The sequence below is a fragment of the Capricornis sumatraensis genome, chromosome 5 (genome assembly GCF_032405125.1).
Source record: "Capricornis sumatraensis isolate serow.1 chromosome 5, serow.2, whole genome shotgun sequence".
In the NCBI taxonomy this organism is placed as follows: domain Eukaryota; kingdom Metazoa; phylum Chordata; class Mammalia; order Artiodactyla; family Bovidae; genus Capricornis; species Capricornis sumatraensis.
In genome coordinates this window covers 106,940,368-106,964,900 of record NC_091073.1, presented here as the reverse complement: position 1 = coordinate 106,964,900, position 24,533 = coordinate 106,940,368, and the positions used below count along the sequence as shown (strand labels likewise).

General features: G+C 42.8%; 1 protein-coding gene across 3 annotated transcripts in view; it reads left to right on the top strand.

Moving 5' to 3' along the window:
- KIAA1549 (KIAA1549 ortholog) overlaps nucleotides 1–17,765 on the top strand; it is a 123,123-nt gene extending 105,358 nt beyond the window's left edge. For 2 of the 3 annotated variants that reach the window (XM_068973184.1, XM_068973183.1), the window contains 4 exons: nucleotides 5,226–5,272; nucleotides 11,888–12,048; nucleotides 15,012–15,157; nucleotides 17,514–17,765. In XM_068973184.1, coding sequence (XP_068829285.1) covers nucleotides 5,226–5,272; nucleotides 11,888–12,048; nucleotides 15,012–15,157; nucleotides 17,514–17,765 — 606 coding nt within the window. The remainder of the gene's footprint in view (nucleotides 1–5,225; nucleotides 5,273–11,887; nucleotides 12,049–15,011; nucleotides 15,158–17,513) is intronic. The other variant, XM_068973185.1, reaches the window with a different exon arrangement.
- The last annotated feature ends 6,768 nt before the right edge of the window (nucleotides 17,766–24,533 follow it).

Genomic DNA, 24,533 nt, shown 5'->3' with positions numbered 1-24,533 from the left:
AAGTGCATAACGTACAGCTCCAGCTCCTGCATCTCAGTGGGGTATGTGGGCAATGGAAACAGTAACTCGGTTCAGCATAGGGTGGGTGTGGGGCAGGAGGAGAGTACGTGGGAGGAGCCCCTGACCGGAAGTGTGGGGAAGGAGTTTCTAGACAGAATGACAGTTAAAGAAGAATATTCCAGGTAGTGGGGAAGCTAGCGGAGACCCAGAAACAACAGTATCTGGTTCAGACTCCCTCTTCTGGACAAAATGGAGGAAAGGCTCAGGATTTATCTTCCCTCCAGAAACAAGTAAAATAACTGAACAAAATGTGTGGGTTTTCACCACATTGGACTTGAGGCAGCGAAAAAGAGGGATCAATGAGAGATGAGCAGAAGCCTACAGTCACCCCAGCTTCCCGTCTTGAGAGCGTTTCTAGCTGTGGTGCAGGGAGGAATACTCCACGGAGAGCTCCGTGGTCTACCTGAGTTGAGAGAATCGAGTGGGAGTGTGGGAAGGAGAAGAGAGCTAGAGTTCACAACAGACAGTATGGGAAAGCAGAGGGAAGCATGCAGAGATGCTTCCAGAGGTTGCAGAGAATCTTCATTTGAGTTTTGATCAGTTTTAAGGTGTGAGGAAACTACTCGAGACGAGGGAAAGAACTGCCCCATGAGATTAAAGGGAACAGTCCTTAGAGCTCACATAAGCATGGGAAAATGTTCCTGCTGTGGATTGAATTGTATTCTCCCAAAATTTGTATGTTGAAGCATAAGCCCGCATGCACACGTATTGGAGACTGAGTCTTGAAGGAGGAAGTAAAGGTTAAATGAGGTCATACGGTTGCATCACTGATCGGATAGAACTGGTACCCTTATAAAAAGAGGACGAGACACTGGGGCCCGCTATCCACCATGTGAAGACACAGCAAGTAGGCAGCTGTCCACAAGCCAGGAGGGAAGCTCCTGGCAACAACTGAACCCTGCTGGAAACTTGACTGTGGTTTTTCCACCTCCAGAACTGTGAAAAAGTAAATTTCTGTTTTTTAAGCCACCCAATCGGTGGTATTTTGTGATGGCAGCCTGAGAGGACTAGTAGTTTGTTTGTCTGTTTTTGGTACACTGTAGAAGACCTCGTAATTCACGGAGCATCACTTAGTGTACTCAGAAGAGTTTTGCCTCGGTAGTGGGGCAAATAGCCCCAGGTTAAAGCTGCTCTCATTCTGCCTAACACAGAAAAAAGTAAGACCTGAAACTGAACAAAGCTCAGGAATATTTATATAGAAAACCAAAAATATACAGCATCCAGCAAGGTAAACTGAATACAATCAAAACTAACCACACAAGCAGAGAAGCAAGAAAATGGTACAGATTAGAGCATTAGTAGACAGACATATTAAAAGAATTATTATAATGGAGTTTTGTATGTTTAGGAACCTAGAGGAAAGATTGAACACATTAATTAGAAGCATTGAAAAATTTAAAGGATACAGATCAAGTTCAACCATTTAAAAATATTAGTGTATTGATATTTATTTGGCTGCTCTGGGTCTTTTAAATAGTTCTGGCATGCAGGATCTGGGATCTTCGATGTTCATTGCAGCATGTGGAATCTTTAGTTATGACAAGACTCTGAATTGCGGCATGTGGGATCCTGTTCCCTGACCAAGGATTGAACCCAGACTCCCTGCACTGGTTTATGTTCTCACAGTAGAGAAAGCAGAGTCATCTCTTGAGAATGAGAGAAGTGTAGCAAGGCAAGAGGGTTGAGGGAGAGTAGAACATGAAATACTTATGGAGGAGAGTGAGAGAGAACAGGAGGCCACTGTTGAGACTGACGATCATGAAATTATAGTGGCACAAATTCAAGTTTTGTAGTTTACCAGCATTCAGATACCCAGGTGTAGACAAGGAGAGAATAGGCAATCGGATTGATCCAGGACTGGGGCTTTATCAGGCATGTGGGATGATAAGACAGCTGGGAAGAGATGTGCAGCTCAGAGGGTACAGTTCAAGTGATGGCAGATCAGCACTGAAAGGGGAAGTAGAGGAAGTTGAGCTTGATTAAATGTGCTAGAGCTTTGGAGACCCTTCCTCTCAAATCTATCCACTGTATTACACTGGTGGAGTCATCATCATCTCTCACCAAGATTATTGAAAGATTTCCTTACCACCTTTCTGCCTCTGGTTTTGAAAGTAGGATGTCAGGGGGGTGGCTGACAAGTAAAATGCTGTTTATTGGTTTTGAGGAGCTGAGAGGCTAACACAGTAGGTAGATCTATGGGGGGACAGGAGGAGTTGAGTGAAGAGGGAGACCTTCCAGGAGCCTCTTGGGTTAGTCTTGTGTTTTCTAAAAGGAGGATTCTCATCTCACTTCCCAACCTACACTTGTTGGCTGCTGGCATCTACATGTTGCTGCTTTCTGCTCCTTGAGTTGTTCAGTGCAGAAACCTGTGGCCTTCATTGCTCCCTACCTGATAGAAGATGTACGTGTCCTGTCCTCTGGGAAGCATAAATAGTTCTTGGCATTCAACCAATTTTTCGGAATCATTTTCCCCCCTGAATAACCAGTGTCCATTTAATCTTCATATTCAGTTCTTTCATTCATGTCAGGGAAACTTCCTTTCATTTCTGAAGCAGTTTTCTTTGTTGAATTGAAGATAACCATTATTTTTGTATTGGCTCATCTTTGTCCCTTTTCTGTATCTATCGGTTTATCTGCAGCTTTAGCTACTTTGTTCTTTTTTCTCTGCCTTTAATTATGATTGAAGGCATTGATTTGATTGTAAGTCATATCTGTTGTTTTCCCTACTAGTTGATTATCCTTAGTGTTTTGATGGGAGTGGTAGCAATTTAATCTAGCGGAAAACCAGATTACTGGTTGTATTTGGGCATATCTAACATAACTTAAACATGCTTAGAAATTGGTTGTAAAGTTATTGTTTGTTGCCAGGAAGAACCTGATCACCTTTTATTTGCTCCTTCTGACTATAGTAAAAACCACTGAAATGTGGATTTCAGGATGGTTTCAGTGAATGTTTATAGACCATCTGATGACACTTTTATCCCTTTCTTGCCAGTGTAAAAGTGTTAGTTATGCATTGGTGAGTCAGGCCACTTGAGAGATGGTATTTTGCTTTCCTAGGTAAGGTTAACCTCCTTGGATTTGTCCTCCAAGTGGCAGGTGTGAATACCTGAGATTTTACAAGCGTTCCTTGCCATCTGGTTGCTTTACCTCAGGCCTCTCCCAGACTCCACCCATCACTTGTCTTTCTTGCTTTGTTGGCTTGTTTTATATGGAATAGAAAGAATGCATTAAAATGGGGTTTTTATTCACCTAGATGATTGCAACCTTAAAATTCTGTTTGTCCTCCAGACTTTTTTTTTTAACAAGTGTGACCCATGTAAAGGAGATGCCTGCCATCGTTGGGGACATGTAGTCCCTAGAAAAATAATACCCTTTTTCTGACTACAGTAGAGTAGAAATTCCTGGCACTGCAGTAATAGATCAGGTAAAGTGTGGTCAGCTACTTTGCATTGTTTTTCTTTTTAGTTTTTCACTTATTAGACCTTGTGAAATCCTGACAGATAGATAAAGTCTTGGCCTTTTTAAAAAATATTATTTTTAAATTGAATATGAATATGTTCATAAGAATTGAATATGAATATGTTTTTTAAAAAAGCCAAACTGTGCTGAAAGCGCAGGGGCCATTTTATTCTGTAGAGAATAATCTTGATCCAGTCTCAGCTTTCTGTTTAATTATTTGGAAAATAAATTGACTCTCCTTTTCATCCTGTTCCTCTCTTCTTCCATAATCCACTTTGGCTTGTTTTACCTCCGTTGTGGAACTCTGAGGGGTTCTGAATTTCTCTCCCTTTGCCAAGGGAAGGAAAGCAGTGAGGGTCAGAGGTGAAGTAATTTGAGTACAGTTTCAAGTCTAGTAATCCCTTTGGGACTCTATGAGGTGCAGAGATTGTTTCTAAGGAGATAGACCAAGGGAAATAAGAGTGCTTTGGTCAGTGTGTCTGACACCAAAGCTGCTACTCCCTATCTGCCCCCCTGCCTCCCACAAGTAGAGATTTATTTAAGAGGGAAAGTCTGGTTTTAGAAATCATGGGTGGTGCAGCCCAGTGATTAAAAGCATAGTCTTTGGAGTCAGAAAGATAGATTAGGAGAACATTGTTTAATTTCTTTGTGTTTTGGTTTCATCTGTAAACAGTAGGTAATGAACACTTTTTAACATTGCTGTGGACCTCAATCAGTGTTCATATAGTGCATAGCAAAATACTAATTCAGTAAATAGCAGCTTAAAAAAAAATCTCATATAAGAGCAAGTCCAGAAGCAAGGCTGATGTAGTAACTTAATATGGAACTCCTACCCTGGAGCCAGTTAATTTAAACTGAGTGAAGTTGGGTATGATGCTGTCCATAGTTACTATCCTACTAAAATATCTGACTCCAAAATCATGATTCATAGTTGTCGAAAAGAAGTGTTAAAAGCCTGAGTCCCAACTGTGCTAGGGTTAGGATATATTGATTTCATGAGGAATGTAATATGAGTCTAGATTTCTTTAAATCTGGTGCCATCTTGCTTTAGTCAAAGAGCACTTGGTTAGCGCAGATTAGTTCAAATAAGAAGAGTGGATTGAAGGATACATGGACGTACATGGAATTTAAGGGCAGGGAGTATGGCTGGACCTCCTTGGTATTAGTCATAACATTAGGAATGTGTTTACTTCATTTTTTAGGGTTTCTCTCAAATTACGGTTCTTCTTATAGTCTTTCTCTTTTTATAGCATTGTACAACATGGAACAACTTTTGCATTGTTTAGTTTCTTGAGTGTATTTGAATTGCTAATAGGCACCCACTAGATCTGGAGACCATTGTGGTCCATGTTGATAGAGTCATTTACACTAAATATGGCAATGAAGGCCCATCTGGTTAGCAGAAGATACAGGTTTGTGGAGGATAAGCCTGCAGGGAAGGACAGGTGTAGGAACCCTGTCTCTTGTTAATATTTTTACAAAAGAAAGAAAGATCTGGAAGCTAGTTGCATATTAGCCCAGTTCCCCAAACTGAAGCTTCTAGCATTACTTGGTGGCGGAATGCCATGAAAGCATGCTAACTTTTTATGAGAAAATAAATCTCTTGGAAGCTGATCCTGCAAATCTAAATTTGTAAGTTTGCTGTTGTCACTTCATAATAAGGATTGAATGTTCATCTTCATCTTCTTTTGAATTTCTTCCAGAGATATGAAGACTATGGAATGACACCCCCAGCAGGCCCGTTACCAAGGTAAGGTTTTTTAGGAGAAAATGTATCAGGATTTTTTCACGTAGGCTCTTTCTTAAATTTTGAAGCTCTGTTTCTTTTAGCTAATATGAACAGAAATGAAACTCTGAGTTGTGTGTTATCTTAATGTAACCAGAAGAGGAGGGAAAAAAGTTAGAATTTAAGTCCTGCTTCTAGTAATGACAGACTAGATAATTTGCTCATGATAACTGGAAAAGCTGGACAAGATTTAAGAACAAAAACAAAACACCAGGTACCATCAGGGCAGTGAAACAGAATGGAGCCAAGACCTAGCAAATCCAGAGAAGTGAGCCCTGCTTTTGGGTCCACTTTCTCCCACGGATACTGCTGATTCCAGACAAGGTGGCTGAGAAGCTGAGCAAAACTTTTGATAAGACTCCTGAGATTTGGAGTCCTGAAAATGTACTGTATCAGAAGTTTTGGGGGGAGTTCCCTGGTGGTCGAGTGGTTAAGGCTTCGCCTTCCAATGTAGGGGGTGCAGATTCATCCCCTGATAAGGGAGCAAAGACCCCTGTGCCTCATGGCCAAAAAACTAGGTCACAGACAACAGAAGCAATAGCGTAGCAAGTGCAATAAAGACTTTTAAAATGGTCCACATGAAAAAAAGTCTTAAAACCTAGGGAAGCAGAGGAAGGAAATAATAAAAATAAGAATAGAATCAATGAAGTAGAAAACAGATGCCATACCAGAGACGATCAGCAAAGCAGAAAGTTAGTTCTTTGAAAAACTCCTAGAAAGAGAAGACCTGAATAGTCCTATAACTATTAAAGAGATTAAAATCATTAATAAAATTCTTTCTACAAAGAAAACTTCAGGGCCCAGTGGCTTCAACAGTAAATTCTACCAAACACTGAAGGAAGAAAAGATACCAGTATCATACAAACTCTCCTAAAGAACAGAAAATAAGAAAACACTCCCTAACTCATTTTGTGAGACCAGCATAACCTTGATAACCAAAAACAGACAGGACAAGGACATTGCAAGACAGGAAACATGAAGGGCCAGTTTCATTCGTGAACATAGATGCCAAAAATTTGAAACTGTATATTAGCAAGTGTATCTAGCAATATAATACAGTAGGCTCTCACATCATAATCAAATTGGATTTTTTCCCAGCAGTACAAAGTAATGTAATATTTTAAAAAATCATTGTAATTCACCACTTTGAAGTGAATAAAGGAGGAAAATCTTCTCATTTCAATAGATACAACATTTGATAAAGTTCAACATCCGTTCATAGTAAAAATCTTTGTGAACACAGGATAGAAGCAGACAGATAGGAATCTGATAAAAATATCTTGGCAAATACTGGTTAATGGTGAAATGTTAAAAACTTCCCCTTTGAGAGCAAAAGCAAGACAAAGTTGCCTGCTTGTATTACTTCTATTCAGCGTTGCCCTGGCCATCTTGCTGCTGCTGCTACTGCTGCTGCGTGGCTTCAGTCGTGTCCAACTCTGTGTGACCCCATAGATGGCAGCCCACCAGGCTCCCCCATCCCTGGGATTCTCCAGGATAATAACACAAGAAAAAGTAACAGAAAGATTAAGGAATTCAAATAGAGAATTAATAGTGTTATTATTAACAGATGATATACTTTTGCAGTAGAAAAATCCTAAAATGTCAACATATGAATTGTTAGAATTAAGGAACTTTAGCAAGATGGCTAAATAGCAAGATCTTAATAATTAAATTACAAAGTAGTTGGATACCAAGATGAGCAAGATCAGTATACATTATAAGACCAGTATACAAAAATCTCTTCTGTGCATGAGCAATGACAGAAAATAAAAAAATTTAAAGGTACTGTGTAAAATAGCATTCAGAAATATGAAATACCTCAGGATAAATCTAACTGAAGATATTCAAGCCTTCTAAAGAAAGATATTCATGGATTGTGCAACTCAATATTTTAAAAATGTCAAATCTCCCCAAATGGTCTATAGATTCATTGCAGTCCCATTCAAAATCCCAATAGTTTGTTGCATTTTTTATTTATTTTTAAAAATTAATTCATTTATTATAATTGGAGGGTAATTACTTGACCATATTGTGGTGGTTCTGGCCATACACTGACATGAATCAGCTACGGGTGCACATGTGTTCCCCTGTCCTGAACCCCCCTCCCCCAGCCCATCCCTCTGGGCTGTCCCAGTGCACCGGCTTTGAGTGCCCTGTTTGATGCATCAAACTTGGACTGGTCATCTGTTTCACATATGGTAATATACATGTTTCAGTGCTGTTCTCTCAAATCATCCCACCCTCACCTTCCCCCACAGAGTCCAAAAGTCTGTTCTTTATCTCTGTGTCTCTTTTGCTGTCTCTGTTGCATTTTTTAATATGTGGAAATTGATGAACTCACTCTAAAATATATGTGGATATGCAAGGGGCCAAGAGTAGCCAAGACACTTGAAGAGAGAAGAATAAGATGTTAGGACTATATTCTAAATGTTGCAAATTACTGTCAAGGAACGAGGAGTGTGGTGTTGCTGTAAAGCAAGACAAGTAGACCAATAGAACAGAAAAGAGCATTCATAATCAGACCCACATGTGAATAGACAATTGATTTATTACAGTGAAGGAATTGTAATAAAGACTTAGTCTCAGAAATCACATTCAACTATCCCTTGAATGATTCAGCTATCCCTCTAGTCACACAGAAGTAGGGATGTTATCTGCTTTCTCCTTACTTTCTCTTTATTTGCCCTCATTTTCAGAAGATTTTGTTTTATTTTTCCCCAGCCCTTCTCCCCTTCTCCAGGCACTGCTTTGTGGTCCAAAAGCAAGAAAGTAAAGGGAACAGGTGGAGATTAGATGATCCAGGGCAAAAGCTAATGCTAGGGGGACCGCGTGATCTGGTTTTGCCTGGTTCAATCCTAATTTACTCCTGTTGTTCAGCATAATTGTAAATTCCACTCTCAAAAGTGTTCTGGTTTGGATGCTAAATTTTATGGTCACCCAAGGTAAATTAGAGTATTTGGATCACACAGAACTCTCTGAGTATACAGTTTAGGATGAAAGGGATGTAGATATAGGCAGAAGGGTGCTAATTGCCTGGATAAAGCAGAAATCATTAATAAAAAGGCAAGCTCTTGTTCCTAGGTTAATGGTCCAGAGATTATAATTAATTTAGCTGAGCTCTAGTTTACAGGGCTGGAAGGAGGAGTGTGTATTGGTTAAGCTGTTAGATCTGTAAGGTCAGAGATGTCAGATACCTCTTTCCTAGGTCAGTCAGAAATAGCAGCAGTTATTTAAAGAGAGTAATACAGGTTGCCTGGGTTTCAGTTTATGGACTGTACTCCAGAAATGACAGTGTAGAATCAGAGCAAGTTGGTGTACTTTCTAATCAAACTGATTTAATCTATTAGTCAGTTCAGTTGCTCAGTCATGTCCGACTCTTTGCGACCCCATGGACTGCAGCATGCCAGGCTTCCCTGTCCATCACCAACTCCTGGAGCTTGCTTAAACTCATGTGCATCGAGTCGGTGATGCCATCCAACCATCTCATCCTCTGTCATCCCCTTCTCCTCCTGCCTTCAGTCTTTCCCAGCATCAGGGTCTTTTCCAGTGAGTCAGTTCTTCGCATCAGGTGGCCAAAGTATTGGAGCTTCAGCTTCAGCATCAGTTCTTCCAAGGGATATTCAGGACTGATTTCCTTTAGGATGGACTGGTTGGATCTCCGTGCAGTCCAAGTTTTAATCTATTAATTACTGGTTAACTGTCATTTGCAAGGAATTATAACTAAACTATCATTCTTTTTTAAATTTTTGAGTATCTTTAAAAGAGTGGTTCTCAGGGTGAGATTCTCAGATCCCTAGAGGGTCCTTGAGGCCCGTTGAGGGAGGTCTGTGAGGTCAAAGCTATTTTTATAATAACACAAAGATGTCATCTGACTTTTCTCATTGCTTTGACCTTTGTACTGAGGTATGAAAGCAGTGGTGGGTGAAGCTGTGGTGCCTTGACTTGAATCCAGACCGTGACACCTAGCTGTTCAAGGACTCATTCCAGTCTTCTTCACTGCTGGGCAATCACAGATTTTTTTTATTTTTATTTTTTACAGCATTTTTTTAAATGCCAGTTTTATGTTAGTATATCATTGAAGCAGTAAAAATAAATTTTAAAGACTCATTTGTTTTGGCTGTGGTGAGTCTTAACTGCTGTGCAGGCTTTCTCTGGTCGTGGAGAGCAGGGGCTACTCTCCGTTGCGGTGTGGAGGCTCCTCGTGGCAGTAGCTTCTCCTGCTGTGGAGCACGGGCTCTAGAGTGTGCGAGCTTCCGTAGCTGTGGCCTGTGGGCTCTAGAGACAAGGGCTCAGTAATTGTGCTGCACGGGCTTAGTTGCTGCATGGCCGGTGGGATCTTCCCAGACCAGGGATCAAACCGGTGTCCCCTGCATGGGCAGGCGGATTCTTAACCACTGGACCGCCAGGGAAGCCCCCAAATTAATTTTATTAAACCTAGACCCTAGAGTCTCTTGACGGTCTGGATGACAGGAGAGGAGATGCATAGAAAGCACTTCTGCTGATTATGGCCTTGCAGTTGAGAACTGATCTAACTGTTGCCGTGTTTTTGCTTGAACAAACAGCCTGTAGACTTGAGTGTTTGGCTTTGAAAATGAGCAGTGGGCAGGAAAACAACTGACAGCAGTTATTGCCAGTGATCAGATTGAGTTTTCAATTGGAAATGAAAAGTTTACAGACTTGTCTGCCATGGTGAAATGGACGGTTTCCTAGTACTTAAAGCCTTTTCTGATGAGCTTGATGGTGATATTAATGAATGTGATTTTGGGTTACTGTAAAATAAAATGTGTCAATATCAAGAAAGTCTGCATAATGCAGTGAACCATTATTTTCCAAATGAGCAATGTCATCCAGTCATGCATGAGTCTGTTCAAAGTGCAAGGAAGACCAGTAGTTTTAACATAACAGAAGATGAAAAGTTCAGATAGTTTCAGAGTCAATATTGCCACTAACCTTCATAGGAAATATTGTTGAGTTTTGGTGTGGTTTCAGAGAAGAATATTTAACAGAAATACTATTTGAATATTATTTGGTAGGCTATTAAAATCTTCCTCCTTTTTCCAACTACATATTTATGCTTTTCTTCACAAAATAACTGATGGAAACTGATTGAATACAAAGTGTAAGAGAATCTAGATATCTTCTATTAAGGAAAAAATTTTAAAAACGTAGAACACTTCTCATTAAATTGGGGGGGTGCCATGTAGGAAAATATGAGCTTCTCTGGTGGCTCAGATGGTAAAGAATCCACCTGCAATGCAAGAGACCCAGATTTGATCCCTGTGTTGGGAAGATTCCATGGAGAAGGGAATGGCTACCCACTCTAGTATTAGTTAATTCTGTGAAAAATGTTGATATGTAATAGATTTAATATTGTTATTTTTAAATGAATTTTTCATTTGCTCTGTTTTAATTTTGAACATGATATTTGTCTATAGATATGCTCCACATAAACAAGAACTCTTGAAAGCATTAGTTACTCAGTTGTGTCTGACTCTTTGTGACCCCGTGGACCGTAGCCTGCCAAGTTCCTCTGTCCATGGAATTCTCCAGGCAAGAATACTGGAATGAGTTGCCATACCCTCCTTCAGGGGATCTTCTGGAGCCAGGGACTGAACCCCAGTCTCCTGCATTGCAGGCGGATTCTTTACCATCTGAGCCACCAGGGAAGCCAAATAAACAAAAGGTCATGTGAATGCTTCCCTCTTAGCTCAGTTGGTAAAGAATCCGACTGCAATGCAGGAGACCCCGGTTCAATTACTGGATCAGGACGATCCACTGGAGAAGGGATAGGCTACCCACTCCAGTATTCTTGAGCTTCTCTTGTGGCTCAGCTGATAAAGGATCCGCCTGCAATTCGGGAGACCTGTGTTTGATCCCTGAGTTGGGAAGATCCCCTGGAAAAGGGAAAGGCTACCCACTCCAGTATTCTGGCCTGGAGAATTCCATAGAATAGCCCATGGGGTCGCAAAGAGTCGGTCACTACTGAGTGACTTTCACTTTCACTTGTGAGTCCTTATTTTCATGAATGCAAGTACGTCCTGAGACTAAATGGTTTGAGAACCACTGCTTTAGAACACTAGTTTTCAGCCTAGATAAAACTCAGGGACATCAGTGGAGCTTTAAAAACTACCATGGTGTGGGTCCCATGTCTAAAGATTCTATTTTGGGGAGGTCTGGGGTGTGGTGTGGGTTCCCCAGGTGACCCTAATATACAGCCAGGGTTGAGATCCACTCCTTTAGTCGACTGCTGGAGATGAACGGGCCCTGGAGATTGAGATGCACCCTTTTTGGGTCTGTAAACTAGAGCATTTTTTTCTCCAGTCATCCGGCAGATTTGTCAAGCATCAGCTGTGTTCCAGCATGTGTACTGGATGGTATATATACAGTTTGTAGCACAGGAGATTTGTCAGGGAGCGAATAGAGTCCCTGTCCTCAGGGAGCCCATGTTCTGGGAGAGGCGATGGCTAATAAGCCAACGGACACAGAAGTCTTACATTGCTTCAGGGCTGAGGGTGGACCTAATAAAATACCAGAACCAGGCAAGTGTGGTCCTAATGTTTGGATGTGCTTCGCCTTCAGACCCGGTTTCGGACCTGGTTTGCTGCAGTCTTCGGAGCTGGTGCCTCCCGAGCCCCCACAGCCCCAAGCATCGTCTGAAGCCACCTCATTTGCTGCCCGAGGGATCTACTCTGAGGAGGGGCCGTCAGTGGCTCGGCCTCGGCCTGTTGGGGGCACCACAGGTACACGTGGGCATTTCTTCCTGGCTGAATTGTGCAGAGAGCACTTTAGACTTCAGGGTGTCAGAATCCCAGCCCTGGTCTCTTCTGGGTGTAAGAGCTGTGTTCCTTTGGGTCCTCTGGGAGACGCATGCCTGGGAGGTGGGAAAGGACAGAGTGGCTGAGATCCCAAGACGTGGGGCCTCCGATTTGTTTCTGAGTCAGAGTCTCGAAAACAGTCCCTTTGTGTGAAATTCCCAGCACATGACTTCCAGGGAAAACGTTTCTGAAAACTTAGAGTGAACAGAAACACCTATTTCTGAGTGCTTACGGTGGCATGAAAACAAGCGTTTATTTTAAAGAAGGCAGTTTCTAAAGTTGATCCACAGGGGCTACAGGGAGATGTGTGTTTTATTTGGTCGCTTCTGGGAGGGTACAACCATGGTTTTGTCCTCGAGCCTTACCTCCCTCATTCTTCCCCTTCTACCTTTATCTTCTTCTCTTCTGAAACGTCCTTGTCATTTCCTCATGCCTCTAAGCCTGTCCCTTCTCTGCAGTCACTCCTGGGCAGAGTCGGCAGTGGAAGGTCAGGGGAAGCTGGTGGCAACGTGAAACGGTTCTAGGTCTTTTCTATCTGCTCTTTCAAATCCTCATTAGAAGAACAGTCTTAGAAGATAACAGATATAAAGTGCTTAAAATAGTGCTTGGAATATCATAAATTGTAATACATTTTAGCTGCCATTATTATTATTACTACTTTTATTTCTGGTGATGGTGTAAATCATTAAATTTTTGGAAAGCAGGTTGGCAATATAACTTTATAAGCCTTTGATTTGGTAATTTGGGAATATGGGCTTTTCCCTGTCCCCTGAAGAGATCCAAAATATTGGAGAGAAACTACATGTGCAAGGATGTTTATTGAAGCATTATTCAGAATAGCAAACAACTGTGAGCTCCCTCAATACCGAGTTATACGGGCATCAGCGAGTAAACTTGTACAGCCATCTAAAATGAAGAGCTCAGAGCCAGAAAAAGGGAATGTAAGATTTCCTGATTGCCTCCTATGCATTTGGTACTTGACCTATTTTATCTCTTTTAATCCTTGAAATAGCACTGTGAGATAGATTTTTTAAAAAAATCTCCATTTGAAAAGTGAGGCATTGAGTCTCAGCTGGAGTGATTACTGGGTGTCCAAGATCACAGGCTTGTCAGTGGTTAAGCTGGAATGCAAACCCCTGCCTGCTGGGGGGTGATGGGTGACTTGAACCACGAGGGAGCCTGTGCTGTCTCGTTAAGTGAACAAAGCAAAATACAGAATTGTGTCTCAACTATTATTTCAACTGCTGTTGCAAGTCTAACACAAAGGTATGCTTTTCTCCTTGTGCGGTTATCTGAGCCTTCACAAGTGATGACGGGCACTGCGCTGCATTTCCGTCCTTTGCAAGATTTGCTCAAACAATGTCTCTTGGGCAATGTCCATTGTCTGATAGTTCTAATAATTTTAATAGTGTTAGGAATCTTCAGTAGCAAATGCTTCAGGACAAGTGCTCCTGTAGAGTACATTTTTAAAAAAGGTATTTGATTAACAGAGGCTGTTAATTAGGTAACTAGAGTAGGAACAGCCTTGAAGATGGAGAGGTCTTACCTCTGGAAAACCCTGAACCTTTGTGGGACTAGCCTGAGCATCCCAGATGAATGAGACAATCCTAGGTGCATTTGGAAATCAACGTTTTATTTCACAGCATTTAAAGATCTGGTTTTTTTCTCCCTCGATCTGTTGAATAGGGTTATTTCCATATGCCAAAGTTGATGGGAGATTAAAATATGTTATTTAAAGGCTAGCTTTCACAGCCACACAAGGCTATGGCGTGCCTAAGTGTAGAATGAGTGCTAGAGATCATCTGTCTTTGCTTCAGTATACCTTGATGAAGAGGTTGAGTTGGGTGGCTTTGTTGACTGAAAAAGAGGCACAACTTGAGAGGTGAGTTTTATCTGGGGCAAGATGAGGACTATAGCCTGGGAGAGAGCACCTCAGATGGCTCTGAGAGACTGCTCCAAAGAGGCAGTGGGGGAAGGTGAATATATGATTTTGGTGAAAGGGGAGTTCAGTGTAGCCAGGCACTTGCTTTACAAGAGGTTTTCCGCTAGTCCCCAGGAGCTGATGTCATCATGAAGGGATTTAGTGCTTTTCTAGATATGAGGAGATGCAAAGATTGGGATCATGAAATCAGTTCCTAAAACTACCTAACTATCTAAAGACCTGTTCCACCAGATTCCCTGGAGCACAGAGTGCCTCACTCCACGCTGAACTCCCTTGGGGTGTTGAAGGTCAGCAGCCGCAGCAGCACAGGGTTCAGTCTCCGCAGAGGCAGGTGACATGCCCGTGCTGCTCGGTTGCTGGCACATGCTCTTGGCAAGTGCCCGTTTGTCATGGATAGTTTTAAGTTTTTAATTATGATATGACTAGATTATGAAAACAATGTGAGTATAACAAAAATGTACTTTAACATTTTGAACTCAAATGCACACTCTGCCTGTTTTTTTTTTTTAAAGGCATATTGTACTTTCATTTCCTTATGAGTCTGAAAATCATAAGCAAGTAAGAACCAAGTTTCAGTTTCTTTATGGCTCCAAAACTTTTCACTCCTTTTTTTCTGAATGAATAAGGTCCCCATTATCTGTAGCCTCTACAGAAATGAATGGAAGGGCCCTCCATTATCCCCTTTATTCCCCGTCCTTTGATGTCTGACCAGGAAAATAGGAACATCACTAATAGCCACTGTATTGAGAGAAAGTAAAAGCCCACAAGCCCTGAAGCTCAGGTCTGGTTTTCTTAGGAGGTGTCTTTTCTGGGGGTAGAATTGGTGCCGCATTTGAACAATGCTCGTGTCCCCAGGGCGTGCCGAGGTCAGAACCAGAGTATCTCACTTGAGCAGCCTTCAGCTCCCCTGCTGATGTTCACTGGGCCCCTCCCTGTGTTCCTCCAGGCTCTCAGATCCAGCACCTGACGCAGGTGGGAATCGCCAGCAGAATCGGAGCTCAGCCAGTGGAAATCCCACCGAGCAGAGGTGGCCAGTATGGGGGGCCAGGCTGGCCTGCCTACGGGGAGGACGAAGCTGGCCGGAGAGAGGCTGTGAGTATCTCGTGTTGGGATTGTCGTTGAGAATTCAGACACGATGGATATGGATTTCAGTTTTATAAGATGAAAAGAGCTATGGGGATGAATGATGTGAAGGCTGCATAACAGTGTGAATGTATTTAAGACCACTTAAGCATGGTTCAAATGGTAAATGGTGTAGCTGCTGCTGCTTCTGCATGGGAGATCTCGATTTAAAACCTGCATGAAGTTTTAACCTCCATCACTTTTTTCTCTTCGAGTGTATTTTTCTTTTCACACAGTTGTGCATGCATGCTAAGTTGCTTCAGTTGTGTCTGACTCTTTGTGACCCTATGGACTGTAGCCCACCAGGCTCCACTGTTCATGGGATTCTCCAAGCAAGAATACTGGAGTGGGTTACCACGCCCTCCTCCAGGGGATCTTCCCCACCTAGGGATCAAATCCTGCTCTCTTTTTTCTGCTGCATTAGCAGGCAGGTTCTTTACCGCTAGCGCCACCTGGGAAGTCATTCTTACAGCCTGTAGATGGCAAATTCCCTCTGACCAGACTGGAAGACTATTGGCATTGAAATCTGGAAACGTATACTATTTTTCTCCAGGTAGATTTCAGGCTTGAAGTAATGAGGTTTCTAAAATAACTTGAAAATAACAAAAGCAGTATTCATTATGGAAAATCTGCATAGAGACCTAAGTAACAGTTACTTCCCCCCCTATTTTTTTTCAATTATGGTATAATGCATAGAACGTAAAATTTACTATTTGAACCATGCTTAAGTGGTTTTAGATACATTCCATACTATTATGCAGCCTTCACATTATTCGTCCCCATAGCTGTTTCATCTTATAAAACTGAAATCCATACCCGTGAAACATGAATTCCCCATTCTCCCTCCCCCCAGCTCCAGGCACTACCTGTAATTTTGACTTTTAAGTCATGAGTTTGAAGCTATAAAAGCTGGACTTGACCTTTGAAGTGATAACTATATAAATATTCCTGATCTTATGTACCTCCTTGCTCAGCATTTGAGTTTTATTGTGGGTTTGTTAATGTCATTTCCATTTTGACCACCATGTATGCGTGTCGAGTCACTTTAGTCCATGTCTGACTCTTTTGTGACCCTGTGAACTGTAGCCCACCAGGCTCCTCTGTCCATGGGATTCTCCAGGCAAGAATACTGGCGTGGGGTGCCATTTCTTCCTCCAGGGGATCTTCCCAACTCAGGGGTTGAACTTGGTTCAACTTGGTTAAACTTGGATCGACGTGAATTTGATCCCTGGGTCAGGAAGATTCCCTGGAGAAGGAAATGGCACCCCACTCCAGTATTCTTGCCTGGAGAATCCCATGGACAGAGGAGCCTGGTGGGCTACAGTTCATGGGGTCACAGAGAGTTGGACATGACTGAAGAGGCTTCGCATGGATGCATTACAGCCTCAGGTCTGCACTTTACCTTTGCTGACATTTTGCTTTTTCTGTGCCTGGCTTAGTTTCCTGCATTGTTTTGGGTTTTCCCATCATATCCAATGTGCCCTTTTTGAGGGCCTCTTGGTCACAGTTTGCAGAAGTGAAATGTGGAAGTTATTCCAGGGCTCAAATGTCCTGTTTACCAGGCTATCAAGTTGCTCTTACCACAAGTGAAGTCACAGATGTAGTATGTGGATGTGTGTATAAAGAGATTTTTTTCACTGAAAACATATGAAAAAAAAATCACTGAAAAGTATAATTCTTATCAAAGGAATGCCCAGTTAATCCATATTTTGCCAGTGTCAGCAAAGCTAGTGTATGCTTTTGTGCAGATAGCTTAGAAAAAAACAAAGCTGTGCGGAGCACTGACACATAGACACACAGACAGACAGATGAGGTAGAAGATGACTTTGTGATCTTGTTGCGGTTCCACGGGCCCCATATGTGTTCTCGTCACCCCTTCCTTGGGTTCCAGACTCAGAGCAAAGGCAGTTGCTCTTCCCGTCAGTTCGTCTGCCAGTTTCTGCTTATCCCTCTGAGCAGACATCCGCATCAGGCCTTGCCCTCTCTGGGATGCTCCAGCCTTCCTCCCTGTCCAGCTCTGCAGGGCCCTTCCTGGTTCCCCAGTGGCCCACTCTCCTTGCACACGTGGCAGCCCAGGGATTAGCCAGTGGGGCCAACTGCACGTTCATTCTTTCTGTCTTTAATGAAGTGTGTATAGGCCCTTGTTAAATTAAGTTCAGGGGCTTCTTTATTGGACTACTTTCCCTTGCACAATTTCTCTGCAGTTATATCTTTGCATTCTGGTGGTGGGAGGCTGAGTTGTTGGTTGGGAGGTGGATGGAGAGCATCAGATGCCAGTTTGCCTCTGATCTTCCCTCCTGTTTTCCTGTTTGCTGTGGTTTTTCAGACACATGTGCTCGGACATCAGGAGTATTCATCACCGCTGTTCCAGGTGCCAAGGACTTCAGGCCGGGAGCCCTCAGCTCCTCCCGGGAACCTCCCTCACAGGGGGCTGCCGGGTGCTGGATTGGCCTACCCCACCAGTTCCACGGAAGACCTCCAGCCCAGCCACTCCTCAGCCTCTCTCATCAAAGCGATCCGCGAGGAGCTCCTCCGGCTCTCGCAAAAGCAGACCGCCGTGCAGAACTTCCACAGCTGATCAGCCTCGCCTTGCACATTTGCCAAGTATCCGCTTCCTGTGGAAGCAAGACTAAAAGGAAGTCAACTGAGCAGGTGTTTTAAGAGGAGGAGCATCTCTGGGGTGAGGGGCCCAACTAAGGGAACAGGTTGCAATTTTAGAAGATGCCCCAAGTCACGTGACAGCCCATGATGCTTTTCATACGTTGGCAGTTTTGTGACCACCTGGATTCAGTTGAAATTTATGTACTTTTGGCCAAAAGCCAGCAGCACTTCACAAAAGACCAACCACAATTCTAAGCTAATGAAATTCCTAAGTTAGTCTCTTTTTTTTTTTTTTAAGGTGAAAGATGAAAATGTGTAGATGGTGTAGGGATTAAAGGAACCTAGTATTTCCGTGGGAAGAAGTGACTCAGACTGATTTGTACGATGAACCTGCTGCTTTGTTTTCTGAGAAAAAGAGTTTTGAAGACATTTTATTAACTGCTTGATTTTCACCCTCTTTTTCCTCCTTAGGAACTTCTTTTAATAGTAATATTAACAACAGGAATACTAAGACTGTTTGGGAATTTAAAAAGCTACTAGTGAGAAACCAAATGATAGATTGTAGAGCCTGATGATTCAAAAAGAAGCCATCAACTGCATTTTCCTTCTTCTGGTGCTACAGCTCCAAGAGCCCCTTCACCTTGTCCGTGAAATGCAACTTTGGCTTTCTCAATGGAAGAACATGTGGAAGGTTTCATCTTGTTCTAGAAAGAGGGGGGAAAAAGCCTCTCCACATAGGAAAAGCTTAATAGTTATTTGGTTATTCAAAATACATATCAAAGTTTAGATTTACACTCTTTAATTATATTTGCCTTTTGTTGATTGGCAGAGGTAACTGCCTATTGCATTTCATTTGAGTACATATCTTCATCAAGGCCAGTCCTATAGAATGAGGCTTTGAGGAGGTCCCGACGAATCCTGGCACTTTGCTGATACGTTGCTCCCAACTTTGAATGAGGAATCTTACATAAGCAAAAATGCTTTGTCACAGTTCCTAGGACCACCGAATGGTTAGTTATTTGTGAATGCCTCGGTGGTAATCGGATTCCCTGTGTTTGAGACCTGGAAATGAGTTCTTTTGAGCCTCTTTGTAATGAGCCAAGAAAGGAAAGAGGAGCTTTGAGACCATGGGGGAGAAAGAGTTACTCCTAATTTCTGATTTTATTGTGTATAACTGTGCTGAGTGACTGTTAACACCACCTTTGGGCCTGACGGAGGGGTCCTCTCACTTGAGATTGCCTCCTGAAGGGACTATGTCTCCACTTCCCGAAGTGGAGTGAGGACTAGAGGAACACGGGCTGTTCTGTTTTCTGGGACCTGAGTGAAACGAAGAAGAGCAGATGCAGATAACACTTTGCCATGAATCCTTTTTTATTAGCTCAATTAATATCTTTAATTAAACAACAGATAACACAGGCAGAATCTGGGGCTCTGACTAATCAAAATCTCTGTATCTGTGTCAAATTTTAAGAATCCCGAAGCAGCTAAAATAGGCCCCCAAAGTGTAACCACTGGGCTCCAGTGTTATGTTTCTGCCCTTCCTGCATTAAGTCTGTTATGTAGACTCGTCTCACAATCCAGGGAGAGTCAGTTCTGGGAAATTAAAATGGAGGCATTTTTTATCTTTATGCCTCTGAAACAGGAGAGGTGCAGAAGGATGTCTGTTGAGAATATGAAATAAAGTAATGGGAGCTCCTTTTCAGGTACCCTTCCTGGGCTCCAAAGGGCAAGGGAGAGAGGCCCCTCATGTGGGCTTGATCTCTTACCTGTCAGTCTTGATTTAATACCAGACTTGCCCAGAGTGGAGGGGTCTCTTTGCCTGTCGTTCAGAAATACCAGGATCCTGAATGGGTAAGGAAGAATTTCAGAGATTCATGCAAATTTTTATTTCGGACACCTTTTGGTGAATTCAGCTGATAGCCCCACCCCTCCCATCCTGCTCAGTGTCTTAAGTGTTCACACTTGGAGTGTACAAATGTGGTTACCTCCTTAGCACGTGGCAGAAATGGACCTCTGTTTTAAATGGGGCTGCGACAGCAGTTTTGATGCCTTTCAAACCAACATAAGGGGATTCTGTCTCTATTTTTCTTCTTAGAAGGGATACACTTTTAAACCAACGTCAAGACCAAAGATGACGTGTAACAGACAAACGGTGGTATGTAGTGGGTGTGAGCAGACCAGTGAGATCCCCAGCACTTTTGCGTTGGTTGTAAAGCACACTCAGTTTGCACTCAGTTTTACCGTCAACTGACCCAGAACATACCAGCTGTCGTGGGAACACCACCCCGAGTGGGGCTTCAGACACTCAGTGAATGGAATCTACTTAAATGAGAGGTCCTCATGGCAGTTGTGTGGCTTTGGAACACTGCAAAATGAAAACTGAAATTTTATGTCTGTTCTTTTTTTTCCTGATTTTAAAAGTTTTCATGGTAATAGCAAGAGCTATCTGAGTCAGAGTTTTAGAGGAGACTGTTTGGAGAAATGATCATTTTCAGATTCTGCGCAGTCACTACCTGGCTGTGTCAGGCCGCTTGTCTGAGCCTCATTCTCCCCGTCAGCGACGTGAGAACGGGCCTCCCCGGCCCTGGATTTCTCATTGCAAGGATCAGGTGTGGTCATGTGGGCAGACATCCCTTGAGGAGGAAGCACAACGCAGTGAGAAGGTGGGCTGTCTGTGTGATGGTGCTGGGATGGATGTCTGATCTGCTGTGACCTCCCAGTGAGGGAGTTCACGTGGAGGAAACCAGAGCAACGCCAGAGGCCCCGTGGGACTCCACTTCCTCCCTCCCGATTTGCTTTCAATTCACTTCCTTCACCATTAACTTTGAGTTCTCATGCATTGTTCAGATTTTCTGCTGTTTCTGGCACCAAACACGAGCTCTGCCTTCTGAGATCTTAGGATCTGAATCAGACAACACCCTCGGGTGTAAAAGATGGAAGAGATGGAAAAACAACATGGTTTAAACATCAGTAAAATGCAGCGAAGTACACAAGTACATTGGAAGGAGGAATGGAACTTACACGTTTGGAAACAGTGGGATCTTGGGGAGAACTCAACATCAGAAGCCACGGAAGACAAGAGCTTCCCAGGCACATGGTGAGATGGTGTGGGAAGAGCTGAGAGTGGGCCTGGGGAAGGATGGAGAAAGTGGTGAAGCTGCTGTTGAAAATAACCTTGAACCTGGTCTCCAATATGGAGACCGAATCCCTAACTGCACCTTCGAAGGAGTTTTGTAAAGAGGAAGAAGTGATGCTCTGAGGAAATGTCTGCAGGAACCCAACAAGAAAATGACCAGACCTGGGAGGAAGGTCTGTGGAGGAACACGTCTGTTCTGGAGGGGACGGGAGAGTCCCAGAACTGCCAGAGGGCCAGTGTCAAGTGTGAAAGACGTCCGCCGAGGTCTGCTAAGAGCAGATCTCAAGGGTCCGTCATTCAGCCACATTTAATCCTTTGTGGAGCATAGTGGGTTATAAGTAAATATATTTGACTTTATAGCTACCTATACCTTTTCCTCCAAATTGTATTTAATTTCAGAGCATCTTTTCATTTTGGTCGTATGTGGCTTTTGAGCTGCAGACTAAGCCAGTTTCTGCCAACCACAGTTTTTCAGGGCATGAGGCCTGCGATGCAGGGCACAGGTGAAGGGACGCCTGGAGGCTGCGGGCTGAAACAGGTAATTCTGTGCTTTACGAGCCTCCCATTGAACTGTGTACAGGGTCAGTGTTCACTGCGTTTGCACAACTTAGTGCTCCAGTGACCAAACCAATCACTCCGACGCAGATTGGCATTTGTAGTTAATTCAGGAGTTAATCATTAAATACATCTCTCTCTCTCCCTTTCATATGAGATTCCTAGACATGAATGAATTTGCTGATTGGAAGGAGAGCTGGTGAAAGGTTCTGGGTGGGTGGGGAGGGGTACCACACATGCTTTAGCTGTAGATGTTTTAGCCATTTCATTTCTACCTCCAGAGCAGGTCCCCAAAGCCAGACTCCAGAGCCCACCTAACCCACCTTTGTTCCAGGCAGGAGCGTGAGGAAGTCCACTTCTGCACCTGCAAGTAGGCCATTTGAACACAAAGCACGTTTTTATGGGATGGTAACCTGAACTTCATTTTTACATTTAATCCAACACCGTCACGGATATTCTTACAACAGGTGAGAGAGGTTTCCATCAACAGCTGCTGTAACACACTCATACACTGTATTAGGCTTACACTTGTTACCTAGTGAACAGGGAGTGTGTGCATTTCAGGTTTCTTTTGATACCCTTGGAGGTGATTTGCGGTGTTTAAGATTCCTTTCTCTAATTTTATGAAAAAGACTTGAAAACCGAACCCTCACGGTAGGATCCTAATTCCATGCTGTACGTGTAACAGTACACTTGAAAATTTATCTTAACACGCCAGCAGCGTTGACATTTAGCAAAAGAGTATCAAATGCCTTGGAAACATGAAACAAAGTTGGGAACCAGCAAGCAAGTGAAAGAAGGACGGAATGTCACCCTCTGAGACACCCTTCTCGAAATTGCTTTCCCACAGGGTAGATTATCATGCAGACTCTTTGCTTTTCCTTCTTTCTCCGGGTTTTTCTGCTCTGGGGCCACTTCACATTTAAAGAAAGAGTGGATAAGTAGAAGGGACGAAGAGAGAAATTGAAGTGATTTGGGTCTCACGGTCCCTGATTCCACGGAATCTTTCTGGACAACTTGGAACATCATGAATGCCCCTTCTCACGTCCACCAGGTTTCCAGCGTTCATCACTTGACTCCTTGAGTGTGCAAGGTCGGAGTAGTGCCGGGTCAGCTTCTAGCCAGGCTCCCCATACTGTTCCTCCTACAAATGTGGGGAAGGAGGAGGGGGCCCTAGGGGAACAGAGGCAAACCAGTGGGCTCGGTTGCTCTAAGCAGCAGGGGGTTAATTTCAGAAAAGGGAAGTAGAAACTCTCCACTTTGCCCTCCTCCAGGGCATGGTCTAGGGAGTGTGGGGGTGGGGTGAATTGCACCCTTCCAGGAAAGGCTGTCAAACCAAGTGCTCTGAGGTGCCCGCTGGCCACTTCCGACTTTGTCAAGGTCCATGTTCTTCTGAGTTCCTGCACTCTCATTCCTAGATTATGAGTGTTAATGTACGAAAAAATGCAGAGTAAATTGAGGCCACTCCTGGCATCAGTCCTGCAACTTTGAACTTGACAATCATGGTTTGCTGGTCTCACACGGGCCCTTAAATTTCAGTATGGGTAAATGATTTAGTAATCAAGCTCTCTCTTCTCTTTGCTGGTTGTTTCTTCCCTTCAGTTAGCTGCACTGTTTTCTAATGTGCTGTAGAGTTTTTGAAATAATTTATGCAAGTGTTTGGTTTCCATGTTTACAATTTATACAGCTTTCCTAGCATTTTAAATGGAAATGTCAATAAATGCTCTGAATTGGTGTCCAGTGATATTTTCTGTTTATTTCCTTCGCAACATGATAGTTCTCTCATGTGCAAAATGTGAAAGTTGAATGCAGTGTTTTTTGTTCTCTGATTTTTGTGTCCGTCGTGAGAACACCTGATGCTTTCATTTTCCAAGGAATTAAGTTGAAAGTAGTCTATTCAGTGCATGGAATTTGCAGAGTTGTCACGCAAGGTGGTTGGCGCCACTCCTTTCAACTCACTGTTTTGCTTTACAGGCTCTCCACTAATCAAATTGATGCTTCCACTAAGAGCAGATTCATTTTGGAATTAAAAGATTAGGACTACAATCTAGAAAGATAACTGAGAAGATCCTCTTCTATGCAAACTTGTAATAGGATAAACCTGGAGTTGTTTACGAAACTCAAGAAAACAAAAACCCCTTGAAACTGAGAAAAGCAAGAGGAATTGCAAAACACAGAGGAACTCGACAAAGGAATGGAATGTGGAAACCTGGATAGGATTCTGGACAACAGAAAAGGTTATCAGTGGGAAAAGGATGAAATCTAAGTACAGCCTACAGTGCAGTTAGCCGTATTCTACAGAGGTTCCTTTATTGATTTTGCTAATTTTAGTATTAGGGGAAGCTATGGAAAAGGTATACAGAAACACTGTTTTTGCAGTTTTACTCTAAAGTTAATTGAAATTTTAAAAACTAATCTGGTACAGATAAAGCCCAAAGGTCCTCGCAGAGACTATTAAGAGCCTGCCCTGGGCATCGATGACCCAGAACTTGCCTCGCTTCTCAAGGCAGTCAGCTCCTGGTGAAGTGGAAACCACAGTTAATGATTCCAAGTCTTGGCAGAAAATAAGGCTTCATGACGGAGAGTTCACAGGATCAACCAAAAGGAGAATTTGAGCCTAAAAATTGGAGGGAGTAGTCCACTATGAAGAAAGTTTACAGAGCTTAAAAAAAACTAGTAAACAGAAAGACAGGATATCAGGAAAGTTTAAGCACACTGACAAAACCGAAAATCCATGAAAGAAAAAGAGATTAAAAAAAAAACTATATACACACTGGTAAGATATGCCATGCCAATATTTTAGACATACCTGAAGAAATAAATGTGATAGTTTTAAGATACTTTTATGTTCTCTTTTAATCAATATTGAATTGGATTGAAAGTTGCTCAGTCGTGTCCGCCTCTTTGCAACCCCATGGACTATATACAGTCCATGGAATTCTCTAGGCCAGAATACTGGAATGGGTAGCCTATCCCTTCTCCAGCAGATCTTCCTGACCCAGGAATCTAATCAGGGTCTCCTGCTGTGCAGGTGGATTCTTTACCAACTGAGCT